Raw genomic sequence first — 27,492 nt, 5'->3', positions numbered from 1 at the left:
AGAAATTCTGAATCAAGATTGAAGTTGTCTGTATTCTTTGGTGGCTCTCCATGTCCATGCACTGGTATCAAGTCTGACACAATTACTAGTATCAAGTCTGACATAATACTGGTATTCTATATAGGTTAATACGGAGATGTAACATCGACCACAAACTATGATCTATTCTTAACTCTGTACACAAGTCCCTGACTGTAACTCCCTGATGTGGCTTTATGAGACAGATGCAGTGTTCAAAATAAAAATGCCCTCTTTTAAAAATTGCAGCTTATTGTGACTTAATAAATCCATATAACTTTGAACAGTGCACACATATTGATTTTGACGTGTTTTTTGGTACCTTATCAATAAACAGGAAAACATAATATACTTCCATTGCATCTTGGGTCCATCCTGGGTAATTAAACTATGCACTGTGATTTGTTATAATATTGCAAGAAACATACTCTCACAACACAAATTATATAATGCATTAGTCTATTGCAAATAAAGTAGTCAGAGATATGTCAGCTGCTGTGATCATTTTTCCAAACAGCCATAGCTCACCATCATCTTCTGAACCTAGATATAAAATATGTAGTTTGTGTCAACTCAAATGTTTCTGAAATACTATTCTAGGAAAGATAGTTAAACACAAATTCATTGCTGATGATCAACAAGTTACATAATGATGTTTATGAATGGAACGTAATTCTCAAAGTTAAAGTGACATAAATACAGATCTATGTAGCCTATGATTCTAACTATATAATGCGTGGATCTGTATAAAATAATAACTTGAGTAAATGTATCATAGTATTAGTTAATGACTGAATGTTATACAATAAACAAACTGTTCTTAGATTCTGATGTTTTAGAAGAAGAACATGATCCTTCTGCAGGACCTGCTTAGATTTATCAACCTATGAGAGTGCAATACAAAGCCAGATGGGTGGTGTAAGAAAACCTATGTGAGACCATAGCTGTGATTGAATATGGCTGTGTTTCATTGGAAAGAGCAATATGGTTTGCTAGATATGCACCTTTGAAGTTTCCACAAACAACTTACACAGTATGTAATTTTTCAAAAATATATACTTATCACTCACCTTATCTCACTTGAGTTACCTCCCTTTGAAGTTTCACTCACCCATGAGTTACCTCCCTTTTGTCCTTTCCCGCGCAAACAGTCATGTGACCAGCCTTACTCGTCACTCTCTCCTAAATTTTCTGCCCATGCACTTGGATCTGCTGTGAAATCCGAAGTGTTTCCAGTGGGGAGGTTGGGAGGGCTTCTCGTCATGAGTGAGGATAAGTATAAAAATATCAATTTTACTTGAAAAATGACATATTTTTTCTTATCCTGACTCATGATCTTTTTCTTATAGAATGGTGGGTCAAGCCACTACATGGATTCATCAGCTGTCCTTAGATATGTCCTGTATCCCCCCCATGGGGACTGAGAAACGGCATTTCCGTGATCCTATTCTTCCAACTTCCGTTATAACTTGGGGGGACCACTTTCTTGTCTTACTTCAGTCTCAGACAAGTTGAATCATGTTGATTCATGTGGCTACAGATAAACTAGTATCTTCCTATTACTAGATATCTTATAACAACCCATAGATTATGATAAGATCTTTATCATAAATGAGTTGCGACCCCTTCATGTACAGGTAAGATCTTTACCCGTACAGGATCTTTAATCACTCATGCTAGCCTGTCCTAGACTGTGGGCATGGACTTTCAAACTATTACTTTTCCTTAGTAAAAGTTATCAACAAGTCAGCGTGATAAAGGGTGAGATTTTCCAACTCAGCGCCTTTGAGGATCCGTTAGTTGCTGTGCTACAACGAGAGGCCAAAATGCCTGAGACATCTTCAGTGGCTATGTCTCGGAGGTAGTGGTTGGCAAACACCGTGTCCGACTTCCAAAAGCAGCCCTCCATAATTGCAGATATAGAGCAATTTCCATGCAGAGCCAGTGTTGACGTCAGTGCTCTGACTTCATGTGGGCTGGAAGCTCTAGGAGGTTATAGTCCTGCTGCTTTATAGGCTCTCAATATGACGGCTCTCATCCAGAACGATATCGTCGTTCTTGAGACTTCTGCTGTTGTCTCTGAGGATAACAGGATGAACAGGCACTTGAATTTTCATCTCCTTGTCTTAGTCTTTAGAAGATAAATCTTCAGGGCTCTGACCGGACACAAGGATAAGTCCTCTATATTTTATGGTCCAAGGATTGTAGATAGAGCAGGTACGTGGAACTGTCTATCTGGCAGGCCAGGTAGTTGGTTCTTGGCAATGAAGTCCCATCTAAGTCCTAGATGAACTGCAGCATGTTGCCCCGTGTCGAAACTGGTTCGACCAAAGTCCAGCATGTATCTCTGATATTCGAGCTGCCGTGGCTAGCGCAAGCAGGAACAGAGTCTTCTGTGTCAGCAGCTCAAGGGTAGTTTGGCCTAGAGGTTCGTAGGCATCACTCATAAGATGACTTAGAATTACATTCAGATCCCAGGCCGGAGCTCTGAACTTCTTTTGCTGGTCCTCCAGTTTAAAAGATCTCAGCAGAGCAAGTAATTCTGGTTCTTTCGTCAACTTGATGCCTGTTTTCATGTTAATCACTGTACTGATGGTAGCGAGGTATGTAGATAATGTCAAACCTTTCAGATGTCTGGTCTGTCTAAGATGACACAGGTATTCCGCCACTTGAGGATGAGTAGCTTTCATCGCAATGAAACTTTTCCACCTTGCATAAGTCTCAAACTTCAGCCACTTGTCATCATACAGGTTACAAGTAGATCTGCGTAACGCTAGCATTACTGCCTTGGATGCCCAGGCGGAGTTTCCTCTTTTCTTCAAACATGTTTTGATATAGTCCACATGTGTAGCTGGAATGCTGTGGGTTCCCGTGGACTTGCTTGGTGTGCGGATGTATGAGTAGGTTCGGCCAATCTGGTAACTTGATTGTTGGACTTCTGAGATCTTCTATTAGGTCTAGGAACCATACATTCGCTGGCCAGTATGGCGCGACCCAAAGGTCAGTTGTAGCGCCTGTGTCTGTTTGATCTTCAACAGTACTTCCGGTAGTAATATCAGGGGTGGAAACACATAAGCGTTTAGTCCTTCCCAAGATATGCTCAGTGCATCTGTTGCCCAGGCTTGAGGATCTGGAACTGGTACGACAAACGTCTGTAGTTGCTTGTTGAACCTCGTGGCAAACAGGTCTATGCAAGGCGATCCTATTTCCCTTATGATGAGCAGGAACGCTTCTGGATGGTGCATCCATTCCGTAGGTGACGGGTGCAGTGGTCGGGAAAGAGCGTCGGCAAGTACGTTCTTGGCTCCGGGTATGTGACACGCCTATCCAGGTGTTTGCTTCCTCCGTGATGTGGAACAACTGGAATATGAGCTGTAGCAGGCTTGGAGACCTTGTGGATCCTTGCCGATTTATGGAGAATGCCACTGTAGAGTTGTCCGTGTGGATCATCAGCATTTTGTTGTTCAGCGAGCTTGACCATAGTTGTAAGGCGTTGATCACGGCTTTCATCTCCAGCAGATTGATGTGAAGATGCTGCTCTATTTTGGACCACCTCCCTGATGCAACTAGATTGTTGAGATGCGCACCCCAGCCTTGTATCGAAGCGTCTACATAGAGAATGTGTGTCGAAGGCCGACTCTTGTAAATAGGTCCCTCCGCAAACGTTCGACCTGTGTGTCCACCACAGTAGATACCTCTTGAGGTTGTCTGGCAGCAAGATTGGGTCTATGCTGTCTAGATGTTTTGTCAGGAACTGTTGCAGCGGTCTTAGTTGTAACCTTCCTGTGCGAGTCAAGTCCTGCGCCGAGGTTAGTAGACCGAGTAGAGCTTGCCATGATCGTAGTGTTAACGGAGAGATGACTGCTGGTGGAATCATGGCTTGTATCTTGACCCAACGATCTTCTTGGACGACAATACGATTCTGTGTTGTGATAAACCTTATCCCCAGAAATTGCAGATCTTGTTTTGGTTCCAACTCTGACTTCATAAGGTGCACCAGCCATCCTAGTTGAGTGAGCAACTTGACCGTGAAGTTCAGCTGTAGTCTGAGTTGATTGGCATCTTGGTGAACTTGAATGCTGTCGTCCAAGTACAAGGCATTGTGTAGACCTCGATGATGTAGATATGCGACTATATGTTTGGTTACTCGTGTGAATAGCCACGGAGCCGAAGATGTTCCAAACGGTAGGACGTTCCATTGGAAGTGCTGCCTCAGCATAGGAATCGTAGATACTTTCTTGATTCCGGATGTATGGGGATGTGTAGATACGCATCCTGCAGGTCTATGCTGGCCATGTTATCTGCTGGACGGACGAGTAGTCTGAGTTGAGGTAGGTGGATCATTCTGAACCTGTCTGGTTTCAGTAGATAGTCTTTGTTGAATGTGCACATGTTGTAAATCAGTCTGAACTTCTCCTTGGAGTTCTTCTTGGGTACTAGAAAAATTGGGGAGTAGAAGCCTGGAGTGAGGTGAGGTGAAATTGGGTTTATTGTCGTGCTTGAGAATATTTCGCTCATATGACGACGTGTATGCGTGTGTATGTGTATGTGCGGCTGCTTGTACTAGCCCAGACTGAAGCTGGTTTTATAGTGCTAGCCCACTGAGATACCACGCCGCAGTGAAGCATGAATACCCCACTCAGACACATTATACTGACTCCGAGCCGACCAGTCCTTGTTGTACCCATTAATGCCGAACGCCAGGCAGGGACCAACAAGTACCATATTTTAACGTCTTTTGGTATGACGCGGTCGGGGATCGAACCAGCGACCTTCCGCTCTCTGGGTGGACGCTCTAACTACTACACCACGGAGGCGGTCCTGGAGTGAGATGATGCTGATCTATTATCTCTACCGCCTCCTTCGTAAGTAGTGAGTTGATGGATTCTTGTAGTCTCTCTGCCTGCTCCTCTGCATAGTCGAAGGCCATCGAGCTGAGGGTTAGCGGAGGTGTGGCCTTGAGTTGTTCTCTGTATCGTTCTGAGTGCGTTCTCTCCCTAAGTTTCCTCTGTAATTTCCGGATGGGCGACGAAAAGATCCTTTTCCGCCTCTGAAGCTTGAGTACTTCTTCTCCTTTGCCTTCTGTATGCCGGAATATTTGGACTTGCTGTTATACTTTTGTGAAGTATGATGGATGACGTTGGCCAGAGTATCTATGGATTTTATCATCATAACTTCTCTAGAGTTGTGCGTAGCTTCCTTAGCTGCATCCTCTATTTGTCCTCCAAAGATAGTAGGTGCCTCCCATGGAGCCCTAAGTAGCGGTTGGGTGAATCTGTCACTCCAAGAACAGGATGCAAGTAGCCCTTGTCTGCGTAGTAAAGTGAGACCTGCAGATATAGATGCCAGATGGTCCGATAAAAAGTATTGGTCCTTCTTCTGAGTTATGAGCACCAAATATATCATTCTGTCCTCTTCCAAACTTGAGTTCTGGAATTTATTGATCAATGCTTCACTGATGGCTCTGGACTTGGCCAACCCGAAGAAGGATCTCCTTGTAGCAGTATCAAGTTGAAATAACTTTTTATCTTCTACTTTATACATCTTGTTCCGGGAGTCGTTGACTAACTTCATGTTATCATCCCATTCAGGCGCCTTTGTAAATGGATCCATATGATGTAAGGGGAATCTCTTCACATTAAATGATGGCAGATGCTGACTCTGGTACTTGGATGCTTTCCCGAAAGCTGTGAGTAGGTTGGAGGGTACCTTGGATATAGGTTCAATCGGAGGGATAGTGACGGAGTCAAAGTCGTCGTTACGCATCATATAAGTGTAGACTTCTTCTTTATCCTTAGAAGGAGACTCCAAGTTCAACCCGTTGGCAATCCAAGCTTTAACCTCTGCGTCTGGGAAGACGAAGTCTGCTTGCTCATCCAGTATCTCCTGATAATTAGAGCTAGGCATCCGCGTATCATCCATCTGCGAACCTGTATCCCTTCTCGAACCTTCATCATCCTTTCGCAAATCTGTCTGAAGATTCCTCCCTAAGAGAACGTCTCTCTTGAGAATCCTATCTTCGCGAACCTCTATCTGTAGATTCATCTCTTTCGAAACCTCTGTGATGTGAGCTTTCTCTTCGCAAACGTCTGTCGCTAGATGTATCCCCTTCGCAAACTTCTGTGATGTGAGCCTTCTCTTCGCGAACCACTGTCTCATGATGAGTGACTTCGCGAACGTCTGTGAGAGATGAGATCTTGATCTAGAGCTAGGTGTAGGAGATGGATCCTTCGATGTTCTCGAACGTTGAGGGTTCGCAGATGTAGAACGGTGAGTAGGCATCTCATGACTTCTATCCTCCTCCAAGATGACAGAGTCGTCCGACTGTGGAGACCTTCGCAAAGGTGTACGTTCGCCAACGTAGTCTTGAGATGTAGTTCTCTGAGGAGTAGGTTCACGCAGGTCCGTAGGTTTGCGCACGATGTCGGTAGATGAGAGGCTTTGCCGAGCCTTCGCTTCTTCCTCGAACCTGCGTTCCATCATGGTCATCATCTGGTTGGTGAATTGTCTCATAAATTAACCTAGATCAAAGTTCTGCGTTGGTTGAAGCTGCTGTGGTATAGAAGAAGCGTTCGCGAACGCTGATGATTTCTGTGCCCTGACTTCACGTTGAGCAGTAGGTGGTAGTTCGTCAAACAGCTGGCCTGCTGTGACCGTTGCAGGAGACGATCTAGTAGTCGTAGAAGTCGATTGAGTCGCTGATCTCGTAGGTACTTCGGGTAGAAGTAATGGGGGATCATCAAAAACGTCTTCTTCATGTGAAGGTAATATCTCTTCGTTGAAGGATTTCTTATGCGTTGACTTACTAGCCCGCGCAGATTTATCCTCCGATCTGGTAACAGATGCTTTCTTCTGTGATGTAGAAGAAGATGACATCTTTTTTCTTAGCTTGGGTCGGAGTCAACTGCATTGTAGCCGATCTCTTCTTGGCCCCTGTACCAGCAGACTGCCCCTGCAATGTACTGAACATAGCACCAGTATTATGAACTTCAGCAGAAGCAAGCAACATACGGTTTGCAGGCTGATCTCCTGTGTTATCAGCCATGACTTGAGATGACTTCCTCACCCAATCCATGTCTTATAGATATAAGACAAATATTGATTAAATTGTAGATTGGATAAATCAACATAATAAGTACAGCGCAAGCTGGAAGAACATGGTTTTATGCACGAAGGGCATTGAGGGTGAGGATCAGCCACGGATAACCTAGCCTGCAAACACTGCAAGATTTCATGAAATGTAAACAAAGTTACATACGATGAAATTATATGACACAAATACAAATAATGTTTACAAATTTTTTACATATTATAATACATAGTAGTTATTGCCAAATCCATACACAGACTAATTTTGAAGAACAGGACCTAAATAAAAACGATATAATGCCGTATACGGGACTCCAGTGCTCGCACAACCATCCACTTGGGCGAAAAGGGAGAGAGTGACAAGTAAGGCTGGTCACATGACTGTTTGCGCGGGAAAGGCCAAAAAGAAGGCAAATTGTGGGTGAGTGTATTTTTACGTCCGCTTCTGGAACTTCAAGGGATTCAAGTGTTCCACTACCATTCGAAAGGGAAAGGGAGATAAGCAAAAGATCATAAGTCGTAATGTATATAAAATGTATATATATATATATATATAATATATAGAGAAAGTGATGAGAATACCGAACGTACAGTAGTACATATATAAGAAGAAGTTTCTGAAATAATCACACAACACGGATCTTCTCCAACATGTTTCACTTTTATCTCCTGAAGATAAAAGTGAAACATGTTGGAGAAGATCCGTGTTGTGTGATTATTTCAGAAACATCTTCTTATATATATATATATATATATATATTGATTTATATATAAGAAATACATAATCATGTCGAGTCATACTGTCTCAAATTACTACTAATAAATATGTATGGGAAAACTGTTCAAAGCAGAGAATAAACCAACACCAAACTGGTAAATATTCCAAATATCTATTTCCTAAAAAAGTCACTGAGTTTTGTCTGTTTTCAACTGTCCCATTCCTCCTCCTTTCGTTTGCAAAAATTCACTATGAGCTTGTATTATGTAGACTTCCTTGTAGTGCTCTCTCTGTGGCACAATAGCCACTCAGCCCCATTAAATGAATCACAAATGGACGTTGCCAACGGCTCAAAGGTGTCATCATAACTGCTGTCAGCATCAATGGGTTCTTCCTGAGGCAAAAAGCAGCAGCAGCAAAATTGTGTTTGGCAGGTTGTCATTGCAGTTGATCCAAATTGTTGCAGTCTTCTGAAATTATCTGACAGCATCAGTTACATCTTCTTGCTGAAATACCACCAAAGTTTCAAACACTGGCCCATGTCCCTTCATCCAGCAGTTGTTAAAGATGGCTGACATCGCCTTCATCCAGACTGTCACTGTCTTGCGGGGATGCTGTGGGGTACACTTCCCTTTCTATTAATGTGCTGACCAGAAATCTCCAATAGTGTGCTGTGAAAGCAATTGGATAAGAGAGGTGGTATTCTTTGGCACTAAGAAGGCCTTTATGAGTCCAGTGTGACACTGCAAAGTGCTAGCTGGGGAATGGGAGGGACAGTTATCCAGTTATCCCTTCAAAGTTACAAATCATAAGAAATTTGCAGATAGCTGGCATGAACTTATAAGAAAAAAACACATTCATAAAAAATCTTTGCAGTCATTTATGTATTTGAAGAGGTACTGCAATGAGCAGGTAGTGTGGCTCTTTTGACGTGATAAAGGCACTTAGGATTGAGGGTGTTGCTGGTCACTAAAGGCTTGAGCTTATGGTTCCATGGCTTGTTGCATGTCAGCAAACCTGTAACTCAAGGCTTGGCTTACTTGAATTAGGACCGCTTAGGTCATCTTTGATCTTGTTTTGTAACAGCTTGTAGTACAAGAAAGTCTCACCAGTTGTAGGTTTGTTCTTCTTCCCAGTCATCTGAATCCATTAGCCCCCTCTAGTTAATGCTAGCTTGTGACTTGCCCTATCAGACTCGCCTCACCACTCCAACTTTGTCTTGAATAACCCTGTTGCTTAGATTTACAGTAGAAAAGGAAAAACCAACAAAGATTTACTTTATACCCCTTGTAATTATTCTGTTTAAATGGTTGATTTGGGGTCTGTTTCAGATATTCAAATCTGTATTAAATACCTGAAGCCATTATTTCCTGTGTTATTACATCATAATTGGATGGTTTGAAGTTGGAAGAAATTTCATGTGTTATCAACTACAACAATGTAAGATGGGTATTAAATTTAGGCCAAACAAAAAAAAAAATGTTGTGGTTCCGATTACACCTCTTTAAAATTCTATTTTAGAAGAGATCTTCCTTGGGGTACATATATAATCCGACCAAACCCAGCAGGGTGGTAAGGTTACACGATTGTAGTGCTATGAGCCTTCAGTGGAATGTCGATAATCAGATTGACCACAGAACCAAATCAATGACGAGACTCACTAGGTCAAGGGGGTAGGACACTGCCCACAGGAGATAACTGAATGACTGAACTGAGTACGACCCTTAGAATGCGTGTCGAGTAGGTAGTGGCAAATGAAGGTGCTCAGCCAGCTCCAAATAGCGGCGGAACATATCTCTTCAATGGGCAGTGCCTCTGCATATGCCTTTGAAGTGGCAACTGCCCTCACCGAATGAGCCTTTAACCCCTCAGGGGGAAGTTTACCCTTAGCATTGTAAGCCGAACAAATGATGGAAACATGCCGATGTGATATAGTCTGTTTACTAGCAGGGACGCCAGCCTTCCCACCACCATAACAGCAGAACAACTGGGTACCCGTATGGATTCCTTTCATTCGTTTGATATAGACCTTGAAAGTCTTGCAGACATCCAATGGGTGAAGGCTGGGTGAGAGTGGGAAGTTTGATAGGAGCTGTCAAGTCGAAAGCATGATAGATCTTAGGGCAGTAACTATCTGGGAGGTGAATACTGACCTGATCAGTATGAAAAACCATCAGTGCCCGTTCGGCGGACATCACATGAACATCACCACCCTTCTACTGGAGGTCATCACTACAAGAAAGGCTGTCTTTCACATCAACAACTGAAGGGAGAGAGCCGACAGGCTTGAAAAGGCAGGACCGGACAGCCAATCAAGAATGATTGACAAATCCAAAGGTGGGCCGGGTCGAACCCAATCCACGCCAGCTAAGAAGCGCTGTATGAGAGGGCGCTGCCCCAGAGGAGCACCATCGACATGGATGTGAAACGTGGAAATATCCAGTATCCACAAATGGTCGAGGCCACAAGACCTTCCAAACAGGACTGAAGGAACTCCAATACCCAAACTAAATCTGAAGAAAAGGGATCTGCAATTCCCCTATCTGTACACCAGCGTACATAGTGGACCCACCTATCTTCATATTGAACATTTGTTGAATCCTGGAAAAGGCACGTAAATATTCTCATTACTGTTATTATTATTATTATACTGCCTCTAAGCCAGATGTGTGTCTGCAACTGCTGCAGGAATTCTGCGTGCCTGGAGATTAGACCTGACAGAGGCCAAGCCACCCATTGAATCCGTTGATTCGGGTGTGGCGCTCCGTTCTACCGGTAAGTGAGAATGTCCGTCCGTAAAGATAATAAATAGAACAGGAGGCTGAGCCAGAAACCTGAGAATCACCGGAAACCAGATCTGCGTCGGCCAAAGAGGTGCCAGCAGCACAAGGTCGACAGCTGCAATAGGACCTTGGGGATTAGCGGTAGTGGTGGGAAAGCCCACAATACCCTGTCTGTCCAATCCAGCAGGAAGGCTTTGGAGGCCAATGCCCTCTGGTCTGGTGTCAGAGAGCAGAGCACTGGTATCTGATTTGTCCCGCCAGACATGAACAGATCCACCTTGAATGACCCGTACAACTGGGAAATAACCCCGAATATTCTCTGATCGAGCATCTACTAATGCGGACCAGGATCCGGCGAGTGACCATGTCTGCTCACATGTTTTCCAACCCCGGGAGACATACCGGAATCACCTGACAGTCGTATCTGTCGCACCACAGGAGGAACTACCACCTCTCCCAAAGGAGCACTGGAGACACCGTGCTGCCTTGCTTCAGAATATACGTCATAGCCATACTGTTGTCTGTCTGAAGACGAACCACCTGGCCCTGTACATGATCCTTGAAGCTTTCGAATACCAACCTGACTGGCCTCTGTTCCAATACATTGATGTGAAGGAGGGCTTTGGTCTCGGACCAGCGCCCGGACACCGACAGACTGCCCAGAACACCCCCCTAGCTGATGAGGGATGCATCTGTTTGAACTGAGAGAGCTGGTGCCAGTAGTACCAAGGTTATCGGAATGTTGCTGATCGGGATGTTAATCAACAATCAAATCTGAAAAAACGTGTAACACAAGCTAGCAAGTGGTGGACATCTCAAGCAAAACAAGAAATCAGTGGAAAGGTTGTTCTCATCCACACATAGCTGCTGCATTAGTGCAATAGCAATCCACAATAGTTTGAAAATAGGGACAATGTTTTATTGACTAGACATAAATACTATGATGTTTCACCTTCTTTTGTTCTCCTCAGCAATATCTCAATGTCTGTGAAAATATTGTCCAGTTGATCAAGTTGTCCCTTCACCTTCTCTTCATCAGTGATGACATCATATTTCTGGGCTGCTGTCTGACTTTTAGCTAGGTAACCATCACGTAAACTTGGGTGTCTCGTTGCTTTGTGTGACAAATAACAGAGACGTTTGGCAAAGTTTTCTGAAGACAAGAAAAAAAATGTTACAACTAATGATAAGGCCAGACCAATTGTATTTCTTGTTTAACAGATCCGCCTGTAAGACTGTCTTTTTTCAAGAATAAGAAAATAAATAAAAATATTCCCTGCTCAAAAAATAAAATCCTAATGTTTTATCGGCCAAAAATGTCAACTTAAAGAAAAAAAAAAAAGTATTGTTTTTTTTCCCCCATATCCACTTCATAAATTGCCAGGGGCGGTGGGGTAGCCTAGTGGTTAAAGCATTGGCTCGTCACGCCGAAGACCCGGGTTCGAATCCCCACATGGGTACAATGTGTGAAGCCCATTTCGGATGTCCCCCGCCGTGATGTTAATGGAATATTTCTAAAAGCGGCGTAAAACCAAACTCAGTCAGTCATAAATTGCCAAAAATAATCATGTCTGGACCAGACAATCCAGTGATTGACATCATATTGAGGGTGTTGTGAGATATGGCATGCAACAGTATTTAGTGGTCAGTTTTAATATGGTAAGAAAGATGTAATGCTGTGACCTTTACAGTGCCAATGCCCAGCTGTCTAGTACTCCTATGAAGTGATCCATCAGGTTACCTCTCATGCTCCTCTGTACTGCAAAGGGCAGCCGGCAGCCAGATGCCGACAGGTGGGGGTGGAAGATGATGCCATATGTGATGACATCCACAGGAATACCTGTCAGCTGTTCCCGCACCGACGCCACTGACTGGCCCAGGGAGGTCTTGAGGTCAGGGACCAGAGTAGGACCTGGAACAGGCAATATTCAAGATGTTCAATGGAGTGAAAAAATGGTTCATAGATGTGTATGGCAAACCTCAGTCTGTATATTGTTAAACATAAACATATATCTACATGTTTCCACTTCCTTAAAAAACAAAAGAAGAATTGCTTGTTTCCTTCTGATTATCACAAGGAAGTGATGAGTAAAGAGTAAAGAGCCAAGTGTGAGTGAGTGAGTGAGTGAGTTTAGTTTTACGCTGCACTCAGCAATATTCTAGCTATATGGCAGCGGTCTGTAAATAATCGAGTCGGGACCAGACAATCCAGTGATCAACAGCATGAGCATCGATCTGATGACATACTGGTATGTCAACCAAGTCAGCAAGGCCTGACCACCCAATCCCTTTACTCACCTCTTACGACAAGCATGGGTTACTGAAGGCACATTCTAACCCGGACCTTCACGGGTAGCCAAGTGTGAGAGATGAAGAGTCTAATACAAATTGATGAGACTAGGAGGATGAGACTTGGATGAGAGAAGTAAGACATGATAAGAGAAGTAAGGGATGATGATACTAGTAAAGATTCTCATACTCATTACAGATGATGAGAGTAGAAAGGTAAGACTAGTAAACTGGTGAGTATATGTGAAGTGGGGTTTAACGTTGTACTTGAGAATATTTCGCTCATATGACAACGTGTGTATGTGTGGCTGATTGTACTATCCCAGACTTTATAGTGCTATCTGACTGAGATATCATGCCGCAGTTAAACATGAATAACCCACTCAGACACATTATACTGACTCCGAGCCGACAAGTCCTTGTTGTACCCATTAATGCCGAGCGCCAGGCAGGGACCAATTTTAACGCCTTTTCGTATGACGTCGCCAGGGATCGAACCCACGACCATCCGCTCTCCAGGTGGACACTCTAACCACAACACCACTGAGGTGGTCTAGTAAACTGACGAGAGATGAACAGACTAGTAACAGATGATGAGACTAGTAAAAATTGATACTATTGGTTGTGAGAGATAGACAGATCGGTAAGAGATGATAAGACCTGTTTAACATGCTAACACATCGTACCCATTTGGGGAAATGAACAAGTGACAAGTAAAACCTTTAAATCACTGCTCTTTAAATGAACATATATCATTAATGAAGCCTTTGCTCAACATGACTATGCTAGCTTGTACTGTCTGAGATATTTGTAAGTGAAAGTTATAAAATATCCTATGAAAATGATGAAAACAAAAACATGAGAAAATACCGCATTTCTGAATCTGTTTCGTTCAAAAAAACTTGTGTGATGTGTGAATTTATCAACAAGCCCAGTCAAGTCTAGTAAAATTGATTTGGTCCTAAAGGGTCAACAGCAGTAAAATATGGCCAGGCAAGCTACTGAGGCTTGTAACCTTAAGTAAATCTAGTTGTGCAGACTAGTGGGGTTGGGGCACATACTGAAAACATATATATATACACCTCCACATCCCATAAACCAGGGGCATTAATGGGTACAAGGACTGGTCGGCTCGGAGTTAGTATAATGTGTCTGAGTGGGGTATTCGTGCTTCACTGCGGCATGGTATCTCAGTGGGCTAGCACTATAAAACCAGCTTCAGTCTGGGCTAGTACAAGCAGCCGCACATACACATACACACGCATGCACGTCGTCATATAAGCAAAATATTCTCAAGCACGACAATAAACTCAATTTAACCTCACCTCACCTAACCATAACCCAGGAAAGAATATGGCCTAGCATTACCAGTGTCGGACATCATGTCGATGTAGTCGATGATTTCTTCTGGGTTGTTGATGATCTTCGTCCCATCCTTCAACACAGGCACATGGACACCATCAGGGTTTAGTCGGACATACCATGGCTCCATGTGCTGACCATGGAACAAACTGACCAGCTTGGGTTTGAACTGGACATTCTTCTCATAGAGAGCCAACAGCACCTGCAACATGAACAGCAACAAAGATGATACCCTTGACTCCCCTGCTTGAACAGTGTTAACTTATCATATATGATGGCATTGAAACAACAGATCGCTTCTTACGAAAACTTCATACTGAACCTGTATTATTCACATTTTGAAAAAAGTTAGGCTAGAATGCACTTTACTGGGCGCAGCCCTTGCCCTACCGCACTGTCTCAAGCGCTGTCTCGCTATATTGCGGTAATAGCTCCGTCTCCCTTCACTTGCATCTTTAGAGTCAAACAACCCTTTACGATCCTTAGGGTTAGGGTTAGGGTTAGGGTTTAGGGTTAGGGTTAGGCACCCTTTACAATCCTGTGCCCGGTAAAGTGCAGTACTCCCAAAAGTTAACATGAATTTCTGCCGACCTGTAGGAACTCAGTCTTGCTTACTTGAATACTGGCAAAGAACATATTCAAGCACTAAAGAATCTTTAGTTACTAGAACAGTAAACACGGTAAAAGTCTGGAAACATGTAATTATCTATAAAGATTATTATGGTTACAACCCAGATAGCATTCGGACGTTGGCCCAACGTTGGCAATGTTGGCAAAACCATTGTCAACGTTGGGCCAACGTCTGAATGCTATCTGGGAAGGCCCTTGAGTATTGGCAGGGAGACTATATAACAGGGAGTGGTCACACCTCGAAAAGCCCCTTAGCGTATGCCTCGGCTCGTCACATGACCAGTGTAGCCAATATCGCGGCAGCGTAGTTTTTAAGATTGAGCTTGGTTTATTTTCAACAGCTGATTACATTCGCTGAGTGTTGTGACAACTGAAAACCTACATGTAGAAGATAAGTTACCTATTCTGTCACTTCATTTTAAGTCAAATAATTGTTATTAGTGTCAGTATTAGTATAGTAGATTTGTAGTAAAGTTTCAAGTCGGCATGTTGTAGCTCACTGGCTTCAGTTCTCGGTACACAGAGAAGAAAGACTAAATTCTATCGCTAAAAAAAGTTCTTTCACATATTCGTTTAATGTTTAGAAGGGAAATATACCATTAGTTGAAAGGTGTTTACAAGTAATAGTGATAGTTTTATAACTAAAAAAAATTGTTAGGGTGTATTTGAGGGGTGTGAAAAATATGACATATCGCCGATCTGCCATTGAAACACTACAGGGCATTGTTTGAGTGTTTCTAGTTATTGTTCTAAAACATCTATCACATACACCTTTAATTTTTATGAGGGGAATATACCATCAGGTGAAAGGTGTTTGCAAGTAATAGTGATAGATTTATAATTATAAAAAAATTGTTAGGGTGTATTTGAGGTGTGTGAAAAATATGACATATCGCCGATCTGTTCTGATCCGCCGTTGATGCTTGTGATGCTTGAGTGTTATAGTTCTAAAACTGCTTTCTTTCTTGTTGAACTTAGTACTTGACAAAACTGGAAAGGTGTTTACAACGCTTTGTGATAGTTCTAAACTTTCTGTTTTTGAGGGGTGTGTGACAGTGTCAGTTAACATTCTGTCAATGTCCATGCCATTCCACACATGCAGTAAGATATCTGAATTAATTACTAATGTAAAAAAATGTATCAAAGTAGATTTTTTTTAAAAAGGACAGCTGATGTTAACACATGTGTTCCAGCGATAGTTTTGCGTTCTTTAACATGTTTGGGGAGGGATGGCCGTGTGTATCATTTATTATTTCATTCATTCACATATGTATTTCTTTAGCAAAGCTATATTCTCCATCTATAATTACCAGAAACATTTTGGATGTATTAATCCCAAGGACATTTTTAAGATATTTGACTCCATGATTACATCTATTCTGTGTTAAGGATCAGAGATTTGGGGAACCACTTATTGCAGACATATTGAAACTGTACATTTTAAGTTCTGTAAGACTTTATCAAAGTCAGCAAGTATACCAACAATAGCATGGTGCTTGGAGAGTGTGGCAGACTCTCACTGCAATACCACTATACCCCTAGATCAATAATGTACTGGTGCAGACTGTTGCAGCTACAACATCATAGACTTCCTTATCAGGCCTACCAAATGCTCAAATCTCTCGATGATAATAATTAATCTACTTGGGCTTCACATATAAGACAAATTCTTTTTCAGTATGGTTTTGGGTTTGTATGGATCTCACAAGAAATTGGCTGCATTAAAACATTTATATCCATCTTCAAGCAGCGATTTTATGACTGCTTCCTTCAAAATTGGCGTCCTCACTTGACTCGTCATCTAAATGTAAATATTATTCACAATTTAAATCTTTACTTAATGTCGAACACTTGTCATGTGACCTCCTCCCATATCAAAGGAAAGTTATGGCTATGTTCCCCTGTAACAACTTTAGATTAGCAGTGGAAACCGTCCGCCACACAAATACACCCTATGATCAACGTCTCTGCCTTTACTGCCACTCTGTTGGTTTAAACTATGTTGAAGATGAGTTCCATGTTCTACTCATCTGTGGTAAATATTCTGAAATAAGAAATAAATGTTTCACAACCCACCAGACCCACCCTCCAACAATTGAAACTTTTGTGCGTTTAATTACTCGCAACGACATAAATTATCTAAAATCATTAACTACATTCCTATCCAACGTATTAAAACTAAGACATAAATCCACTACTACTATCAATTGACCCTGTACTCCAATCGTCATCCTATATCCAGCATGTATGTATTCTTTATAATTGCACTATGTTGTATTATGGGCCAAGGGCCTACATTACTGAAATAAAATGTCTGTCTGTATTTCTTTGTTTTGTTCTTTTTCTTTATTTCTTTCATTCATTCACATATAACTCTTGCTCTTCATCATTCATTGTAAAATTCCGACTGATACAATAAACTGGCTGAAGTACTGTTAAACGCAGCCGAAGTGGCGCTGGGAACGAATCAAGTCACTGTGTGCGTTGGAGCATGACGAGGCACACGCTAATTAGTACAAATGGTAAAGAAAGCAAGCGAGTGACCTATCCCTGTTGTAGATTATCCCTGCCCCTGGTATTGGTGAGGTTTGGGGCTACTGTATAGCTGTTAATGACATTCTCTTTACAATCACATTTATCATGCACAGAGCTGGCTCAATAGAAGGTCGCATCAATAGTACTGTCCGATCAGCAAGTCAGTGTTAAACAGTGTTTGAATTTGTAAATTCAGCACACAAAATTAATGATGACATTGAAAGCAGGCGAGTCTGACAAATGCATCGTATGTCATTTTAAACCCACACACCAACCCACAACAAGGGAACGCGAAACCCATAGCACTCACTTTCTGTGATGAGAAGGATGTTGGAAAATAGAAGCATGTTATGTTTTGTGAATCAATATCGCTGGATAAGTCTGTACTGCCTTGAGATTTACCCTCCATAATGACATGTGAATGTCCAGATTATCTCCCTTGAATGATTCTCTGGTATTGGAAATACAAGTAGATGTAGGGAGTCTTGGTTGTCTATAGATTTGTGCCGCTCGTGGCTATATTTTGAGTATTAGAATGAAGCTATTTCACAAATATAACGATAGGAAATATTTTTAATGTTAACGTTAACCCAACAAATCAGTTGCAAATAGATCTATCCGCAACAGACATATTTTGTAGAAAAATATGTTCTGCATAAATGACCTCTCCCTTGTTTAGATTTCTTACAGGAAGTTTCATGTGAATGTTGATGAGAGCTTCCAATCATTCAATGTTTAATAGCTTAGGTATTTATCAAAATGGAAAGACAACTTGTCCAACAAGGAGCTGAAGCTAGGCTCTATAGCAGCTCGTTTTATGGACAACCATGTATGGTTAAGGAGCGATTTTCGAAGTCTTACCGACACCCAACTCTAGATAAATCTCTGACTTCTCAGAGAATTAAAGGCGAAGTTCGGGCAATGTTGCGATGTAGAACACATGGTGGGTTCCGTCTTAGTGGTTTCCACATTGAATTGTTACGTTAAATGTCACATTTTAGCTCTATATATCGATAGCTGTAAATCGTTGCTAGTGACTAATAATCGTAGAAATTTAGTATAGGACATTCAGCTATGCGATTCTCCCCTTCAAACGTTTCAGTGGCTATTTCACCATCCTAAACAAGCTCCGTCATAGCGTCAGCTACAGAATACAAATGTAAAACCATCATCATATCAGCTCTGATAAGCTAGAACATAACATGGATGTTGATATAGTGTCCTGCTGCAGCATATGTTTGCGTTAGATTTTTATCATACATTCTATTTACATGACTAAAATATTTCGGACTGGTATTTAATCCCATTCAGTCAAGTTCACTTGTCATTTGAAAATATATCTGTCCAAACTTTTGTCATTCTTCTGTGTTTTCACTGTCAGGTTACTCTGATTACTTGTTTGTGTCCAGGCATCCCCACAATCGACATCGTGGTACATGGTGGACCAGGAGGCTAACAGCATCTACATGGAGCTGATAGAGGATTCCATGACCGTCCGGAAACACATTGCAGACACCCAGCAACAGTACCCTGATGATGCTGTGGAGAGACTGCAACCATTAGCTGCTGAGATAGGCAAACTACTTGGGAAAATGCACAGCAATAACATTGTCCATGGAGACCTGACAACATCAAACATGCTGTTGAAGGGCATGCTTGAAGATAGACATGTCATACTTATTGACTTTGGTCTCAGTCATTTTGAAAATGTTTCTGAAGATAAAGGTGTTGATCTGTATCGTGCTAGAGAGAGCCTTACTGGTTAATACATCCAGGCACTGAAGACTTGTTTGACACTGTCTTAAAATACTATTCACAGACAAATACAAAGGAGGCTGTTGAAGTCATGAAAAAGTTGGAAGAAGTTCGAATGAGAGGCCGAAGCCGCATTCATGGTTGGATGAATCTAAAGTTATGTTTTGTCAGCACAGTTCTTGCATTTTTCTGAAGAACTTGTCTGTATAAATTTACATAACAAATTTTTGTTTGTGTTTTGTGTCAACTGAACTTGCCTCCGTGGTGTAGTGGTTAGAGCGCCCACCGAGAGCCGAAGGTCCCCGGTTCGATCCCCGACCGCGCCATACCAAAAGCGCGCTAAAATATGGTACTTGTTGGTCCCTGCCTGGCCGGCATTAATGGGTACAACAAGGACTGGTCGGCTCGAGTCAATATAATGTGTCTGAGTGGGGTATCCATGCTTCACTGCAGCTTGGTATCTCAGTGGGCTAGCACTATAAAACCAGCTTCAGTCTGGGCTAGTACAAGCAGCTGCACCTACACATACACATGCATGCACGCTATTCGTCTATCCATCCGTCTTTTCATGTCTATAAATGATACAGAGAATAGGAAAATGTCAGGAATGAATAAGAGACACATTTGGAGTAAGTGAGGTTAAAGTATAGCATGCAACCAAGAAGATTCAACAACATGAGTCAATTCTTTTATAAAAATGAAAATGACTTTGGAACAAGAGTTTAAAATCTTGCACATGGATACATGTAGTTATTAATAGAATGCAAAACATTAACTTCTTTGCTGAAACACCCCTATCTTTTAGAAGATCTGGGGTAGAATAGGTTTTCAGCAACCTATGCTTGCCACAAAAGGCGACTATGCTTGTCGTAAGAGGCGACTAACGGGATTGGGTGGTCAGGCTCGCTGACTCTGTTCACACGTCATCGGTTCCCAATTGCGCAGATCGATGCTCATGCTGTTGATCACTGAATTGTCTGGTCCAGACTCAATTATTTACAGACTGCCGCCATATAGCTGGAATATTGCCAAGTGCGGCTTTAAACTAAACTCACTCACGTGCATTTGCTACCTCCTCTTGACATAAGAAATCACCAATGGCATGTGCACGACGTGGCCTGGCATGAAGACTGGCCTTGTGTTCAGAGGATGGTCATTGAAATTTGGTACAACAGCCCTGTCTAGGTTGTCAGTGATCTCCCCATAAGATCAAGTATACCCCACTAAACAGTACTTTCTCCAAGATATTCCGTTGTCTATGTGCAGTGTTTCATCAACTATGAACTAAAGAAATCGACTTTGGTCCGACCAGTGGACATTTCCCCATGACTTGGTGCTCTGGCATTAACAACGGACGTCTAATAAGTCGTCCGACTCTATTACCCCGCCGATTTTAGGCGGACTAACGACTAAACGACGTCATTACAGTCACAGGGCCTTGTAACACAAATAACTGGCTCCAAGGTGTATACTGTCACCTTTTATATAGTGTGAAGACCCCGTCAGTGAGGGAATACACCTTGATGCCATTTGTTTGTGTTACAAGCCCCTGTGATAACAGCATTGCCATCTTTGGGCAGTTGCCAGGTAAGGAGGCCCCATATTTTCTTAAGGCTCCTTCATACTTATTTCGAATTGACAGGAACCAAGGAGAAGGAATCAGCAAGAAGAAAAATATTTCCAAAATTTGAACCGCATTCGGGAGAGAATGTCAGAATAAACAATATTTTACCGACAACTCCCAAATGCTATCGGACGTTTAGTGACAGACGGCAACATTTTTATGCGATTCGGCGGTGTTCTCATGACGTCAGGGCTCATTTGAAGAGCATTCGGGACGTTCTGACTGTATTCGAGGTACATTCGAGCTGTATTCCAACCAGAATCGAAATATTTCGATACATTTGAAGAATATTCCACCTGAATTCCAGCAGCAATCGAGATACATTCGGTGCGCATTCGTTACATTCTGACAGATTTTGAAGTAGCTTGCCTTTTCCATTCTCCCTCGAATACGTTCAGAATATACATAGAATGCAGTAATCATACCTTAGAATGCAGTTAGAATGCACTTCAAATTCCGTTCGATATTTTTATCCCCCGCCGCACGTTTAGCGCGAAGGTTCATCACAGTAAAAGAAAGGTCCCATTTAGGTTTGGTGACCTTGACCTTCATTTCAAGGTCACAAGGGGACATTAACATTTTATCCTTGTCAGCGAGATATCTCAAGAACCGTTCACTGGAGTTCCTTCATATTCAACACTAAGCTTTATCTAATAAAGGCGCAGGGCCCAGTTGATTTTGGTGACCTGCACTTCACTTCACTTAATTTCCAAGGTCACGGCGACACTTTGAAGATTTCAGCATGATAAACTGCATGTAAAGGTTGTCAGCGAGATATCTCAAGAACAGTTCACTGGCTTTTCTTCATAGACTTTCAAGACTTCCCTTGAATGTTTTTCAATAAGCAATTTAGTTATTACTATTTTTGCATATTTCATACACTAAGACTTTCATGTCAAGGTCAAAGTGAGTCTTGAAAATATTTGTGCGAGGTTCTCATTTAACTTCATCTTAAATTACGACCTTCACTTTCATTACTTTTTAAGTTTGATTTGATAATTTGCGGCGGGGATTATGTCACCTAATACCCCCTTCACACTTGAGGCGGAATGAGCCTGAATGCCGTCGGAATGAAAATTCCTGGAGATTCCTTGAAATTCGAACTGCATTCTAAAACTTCTTACTCCATTCCGAATGCACTCCAACTATTCGTGTCAATTCTTGTAACATGCCCGAATGTTTTGAACATGTTCAAAATTTGCGGCGGGGATTATGTCACCTAATACCCCCTTCATTTTAGGTACATTCGAAGTGGAAAAATATCGAACAGCATTTGAAGTGCGTCCTAACTGCATTCTAACTGCATTCTAACTGCATTCTAAGTATTCTGAACGTATTCGAGGGAGAATCGAAAAAGCAAGCCACTTCAAATCCTGCAAGAATGTCCCGAATGCGCCTCGAATGTACTTCGATTGCTGGTGGAATTTAGGTGGAATACTCCCCAAACGTATCGGAATATTTCGATTGGAATACAGCTCGAATGTACATCGAATGCACCTCGAATACAGTCAGAACGTCTCGAATGCTCTTCAAATGATCCCTGGAGTCATCAGAACACCGCCGAATCCCTTAAAAACGTCACTGAAACTTCAGACATCATTCACACCTTCAAGCTGCGTAAGTTGTCTCCAGCCTCCTGGCACCCCGTTGTGCTGTTCATCCACCATCCCATTGTGGAGATTAGGATAACGAGTCCTCATCAAGTTGTGCAGGCAGACACAGCATTCAATGATGTCCTTCACAACGGAAGGCCTTGACAGCGTGGTGGCGCGGAGGATTTGCCAACTGTGGGGCCATGATTCCAAATGCATTTTCCACTACCCGTCGGCCCCGACTGATCCTGTAGTTGTTGATTCTCTCGTCTCTCTGGAGAGTCATATGACCATACGGTTTCATCAGGAAGGCTCTTAATCCAAAGGCATAATCTCCCAGAATAAAGCATGGCATACGCTAGTCATCTTGTGGTAAGGCGAACGGATCAGGAAATCCTGTGCTCTCGTCTTCAAGACAATCCTTGAGCTCGCACTTGTTGGAGATCTGAGCATCAGACATACTTCCGTAAGCACCAACGTCCGCCCACAAGGGCCATTTGGACCCCAGAAAAGAAGCCCTTGTAGTTGTGGTACAATGAGCTGCCCTTGGCAGGATTCCTAATGGTCACATGTTTGTCATCTAAAGCTCCTACGGCATGAGGTATGTTCCACCTGTTTCTCAATACCTCTTCAATGGGTGTACATTCTTCTGGAGTGGTAGGGCAGATGATAACATCATCCTTGTATTCCCCCAAATGACCTTACATACATCTGAGATGATCAGGTTGATTGTGTTCCTTGCCACGTGGAAGCTGTACATGATGCTGTGGTATCACCTGAAGCCAGGAACCCCAATTTGATGGCTAGCTTCAAGCCTGGTGGTAGCACCTTTCTCATATAAGTATCCTGTTTCTGTATTCTTGGTCCCACTTTCTGCACTAACTCATCAAACATGGCAGGCTCCATTCTAAAGGTAGTTGAAGAATGACTGAGCTCTTCCATCAGTCTTGTGTAATGTCAAACAGACTCCTCCTTTCCTCTGTCAGCCATGGTCTGGTCTGGAATCTCCTGGGTCTTCTCCTGTTTTTTTCACATCTCTTTCAATGTGGGCTTGCTGGAGGACAGCAATCGGGACCACCACAACATGGTCCAGGTGGTCCATACTCTATGGGAGTTGGGCAGTGACTGATGAATAGTCCAGATTCAACCGGTTTTTATACCTCATCGTGGAAAATTCCGGCAGCTTTCTTGATGCATACCGGACATTCGTGTTACATTCTAAGTGCATTTGAAGGACATTTGAAATATTCGAGCTGCATTCTGTGTTAAAATTCTTTAACATTCGACCCATATTCGGGGGCCATTCCAAGAAGGTTCTGAATGCATTCTATGTAAATCCGTGCAGCATTCGAGGTACGTTCCAACTGAAATTCGAGTGCTATTCACGCAGCAATCGAACCGGACTCGTACTGCAGTCGAAATTCATTTTAAGTATTCTTAGTGTATTCAAACGGCGTTCTAGTTATTCCTACTGTATTCCGATTCATTCGAACTGCATTCGTGATCTAGTACATTTGGAATGAGTAAGAATACTTCGAGGCGGGTTCGAAGTGCGTTCTAAGTATTCCAACAGCATTCTTACAAATCTTGAATTTTGTTTGTTTATTTAGACATTCTCTCCAGAATGCGGTTCGAATTTTGGAAATTATTATCTTCTGGCTGATTCTCCTTGATTCCTGTCAATTCGAAATAAGTGTGAAGGACCATTTAGTGACAATGTTTGTTCCACTTCGAATGTACCTCGAAAGTTTTGAACATGTTTTGATGGTATATCTGTGAACACACCAGTTGGATACGGCTGTATATCTGAAGAAGAGCGCTGGTTTGACGGTATATCTGTGAACACACCAGTTGGATACGGCTGTATATCTGAAGAAGAGCGCTGGTTTGACGGTATATCTGTGAACACACCAGAAGGACTCGCCTGTATGCGTGTGACAGCAACAGGAAGTTTCATCCGTATTATCTGTGATCGCGGCGGATTTACTGGACTGTGTTTTCGACAGCATGTCACCAGCATGTCCTGTTGCCATACCTTGGTACTAAATATACCAGTTTCCACGTGAAGTTAACTTCAATTGTTTTCAATTACCTCCTAAGTACATGTTACATTGGTGGATATGTTATGCGTGCAATATAGCCAAAATTCATAGATTTCCTTTCTAGTAATGTACATGCACTTATTCACTAAGATTGTACACAAAATTAAATACCACACAGAGAGACCTGATGCGAAGACCCCGATGTCATACAGACACTGCATGGTTCTGTAAAGCAAGGGTTAGCCAGGTCATATGATGCAAAGACCCTGATGTCATACAGACATTGCATGGTCCTGTAAAGCAGTGGTTGGCCAGGTCATATGATGCGAACACCCCGATGTCATACATACACTACATGGTCCTGTAAAGCAGTGGTTAGCCAGGTCATGTGATGCCTGATGTCATACAGACACTACATGGTCCTGTAAAGCAGTGGTTAGCCAGGTCATATGATGCAAAGACCCTGATGTCACACAGACACTGCATGGTCCTGTAAAGTAGTGGTTAGCCAGGTCATATGATGCAACGACCCTGATGTCATACAGACACTGCATGGTCCTGTAAAGCAGTGGTTAGCCAGGTCATATGATGCAAAGACCCTGATGTCATACAGACACTGCATGGTCCTGTAAAGTAGTGGTTAGCCAGGTCATATGATGCAACGACCCTGATGTCATACAGACACTGCATGGTCCTGTAAAGCAGTGGTTAGCCAGGTCATATGATGCAACGACCCTGATGTCATACAGACACTGCATGGTCCTGTAAAGTAGTGGTTAGCCAGGTCATATGATGCAACGACCCTGATGTCATACAGACACTGCATGGTCCTGTAAAGTAGTGGTTAGCCAGGTCATATGATGCAACGTCCCTGATGTCATACAGACACTGCATGGTCCTGTAAAGTAGTGGTTAGCCAGGTCATATGATGCAAAGACCCTGATGTCATACAGACACTGCATGGTCCTGTAAAGTAGTGGTTAGCCAGGTCATATGATGCAAAGACCCTGATGTCATACAGACACTGCATGGTCCTGTAAAGCAGTGGTTAGCCAGGTCATATGATGCAAAGACCCTGATGTCATACAGACACTGCATGGTCCTGTAAAGTAGTGGTTAGCCAGGTCATATGATGCAAAGACCTGATGTCATACAGACACTGCATGGTCCTGTAAAGTAGTGGTTAGCCAGGTCATATGATGCAAAGACCCTGATGTCATACAGACACTGCATGGTCCTGTAAAGTAGTGGTTAGCCAGGTCATATGATGCAACGACCCTGATGTCATACAGACACTGCATGGTCCTGTAAAGTAGTGGTTAGCCAGGTCATATGATGCAACGACCCTGATGTCATACAGACACTGCATGGTCCTGTAAAGTAGTGGTTAGCCAGGTCATATGATGCAAAGACCCTGATGTCATACAGACACTGCATGGTCCTGTAAAGTAGTGGTTAGCCAGGTCATATGATGCAAAGACCCTGATGTCATACAGACACTGCATGGTCCTGTAAAGTAGTGGTTAGCCAGGTCATATGATGCAACGACCCTGATGTCATACAGACACTGCATGGTCCTGTAAAGCAGTGGTTAGCCAGGTCATATGATGCAAAGACCCTGATGTCATACAGACACTGCATGGTCCTGTAAAGCAGTGGTTAGCCAGGTCATATGATGCAAAGACCCTGATGTCATACAGACACTGCATGGTCCTGTAAAGCAGTGGTTAGCCAGGTCATATGATGCAAAGACCCTGATGTCATACAGACACTGCATGGTCCTGTAAAGCAGTGGTTAGCCAGGTCATATGATGCAAAGACCCTGATGTCATACAGACACTGCATGGTCCTGTAAAGCAGTGGTTAGCCAGGTCATATGATGCAACGACCCTGATGTCATACAGACACTGCATGGTCCTGTAAAGCAGTGGTTAGCCAGGTCATATGATGCAAAGACCCTGATGTCATACAGACACTGCATGGTCCTGTAAAGTAGTGGTTAGCCAGGTCATATGATGCAAAGACCCTGATGTCATACAGACACTGCATGGTCCCAGTAAAGCAGTGGTTAGCCAGGTCATATGATGCAAAGACCCTGATGTCATACAGACACTGCATGGTCCTGTAAAGTAGTGGTTAGCCAGGTCATATGATGCAAAGACCCTGATGTCATACAGACACTGTATGGTCCTGTAAAGTAGTGGTTAGCCAGGTCATATGATGCAACGACCCTGATGTCATACAGACACTGCATGGTCCTGTAAAGCAGTGGTTAGCCAGGTCATATGATGCAAAGACCCTGATGTCATACAGACACTGCATGGTCCTGTAAAGCAGTGGTTAGCCAGGTCATATGATGCAAAGACCCTGATGTCATACAGACACTGCATGGTCCTGTAAAGCAGTGGTTAGCCAGGTCATATGATGCAAAGACCCTGATGTCATACAGACACTGCATGGTCCTGTAAAGCAGTGGTTAGCCAGGTCATATGATGCAAAGACCCTGATGTCATACAGACACTGCATGGTCCTGTAAAGCAGTGGTTAGCCAGGTCATATGATGCAAAGACCCTGATGTCATACAGACACTGCATGGTCCTGTAAAGCAGTGGTTAGCCAGGTCATATGATGCAACGACCCCTGATGTCATACAGACACTGCATGGTCCTGTAAAGCAGTGGTTAGCCAGGTCATATGATGCAACGACCCTGATGTCATACAGACACTGCATGGTCCTGTAAAGCAGTGGTTAGCCAGGTCATATGATGCAACGACCCTGATGTCATACAGACACTGCATGGTCCTGTAAAGCAGTGGTTAGCCAGGTCATATGATGCAAAGACCCTGATGTCATACAGACACTGCATGGTCCTGTAAAGTAGTGGTTAGCCAGGTCATATGATGCAAAGACCCTGATGTCATACAGACACTGCATGGTCCTGTAAAGCAGTGGTTAGCCAGGTCATATGATGCAAAGACCCTGATGTCATACAGACACCGCATGGTCCTGTAAAGCAGTGGTTAGCCAGGTCATATGATGCAAAGACCCTGATGT

At 42.8% G+C, this 27,492-nt stretch overlaps 2 protein-coding genes across 2 annotated transcripts; one reads left to right on the top strand and one right to left on the bottom strand.

Annotated features, from left to right (window-relative positions):
* Positions 1-472: 472 nt before the first annotated feature.
* Positions 473-17,869, bottom strand: LOC124274111 (ganglioside-induced differentiation-associated protein 1-like). The gene is made up of 5 exons (XM_046709430.1): positions 17,735-17,869; positions 14,266-14,461; positions 12,350-12,520; positions 11,561-11,761; positions 473-561 (listed from the first exon to the last, which is right to left on the bottom strand). Exons 1-5 carry the CDS (start codon positions 17,831-17,833, stop codon positions 473-475), a joined length of 756 nt encoding a protein of 251 aa, XP_046565386.1. The 5' UTR covers positions 17,834-17,869.
* A 991-nt stretch (positions 17,870-18,860) lies between these two features.
* LOC124274110 (EKC/KEOPS complex subunit TP53RK-like) lies at positions 18,861-19,372 on the top strand. The gene is given in 3 exon segments (XM_046709429.1): positions 18,861-19,163; positions 19,165-19,191; positions 19,193-19,372. Coding segments are annotated over 3 exon segments (510 nt in total).
* Positions 19,373-27,492: the final 8,120 nt, after the last annotated feature.

This window comes from Haliotis rubra, unplaced genomic scaffold (genome assembly GCF_003918875.1).
Source record: "Haliotis rubra isolate DU_JTF1 unplaced genomic scaffold, ASM391887v1 Scf1879, whole genome shotgun sequence".
Taxonomy (NCBI): Eukaryota; Metazoa; Mollusca; class Gastropoda; order Lepetellida; family Haliotidae; genus Haliotis; species Haliotis rubra.
The sequence above is the reverse complement of the archived record's forward strand: the minus strand, read 5'-3'. Positions and strand labels throughout refer to the sequence as shown.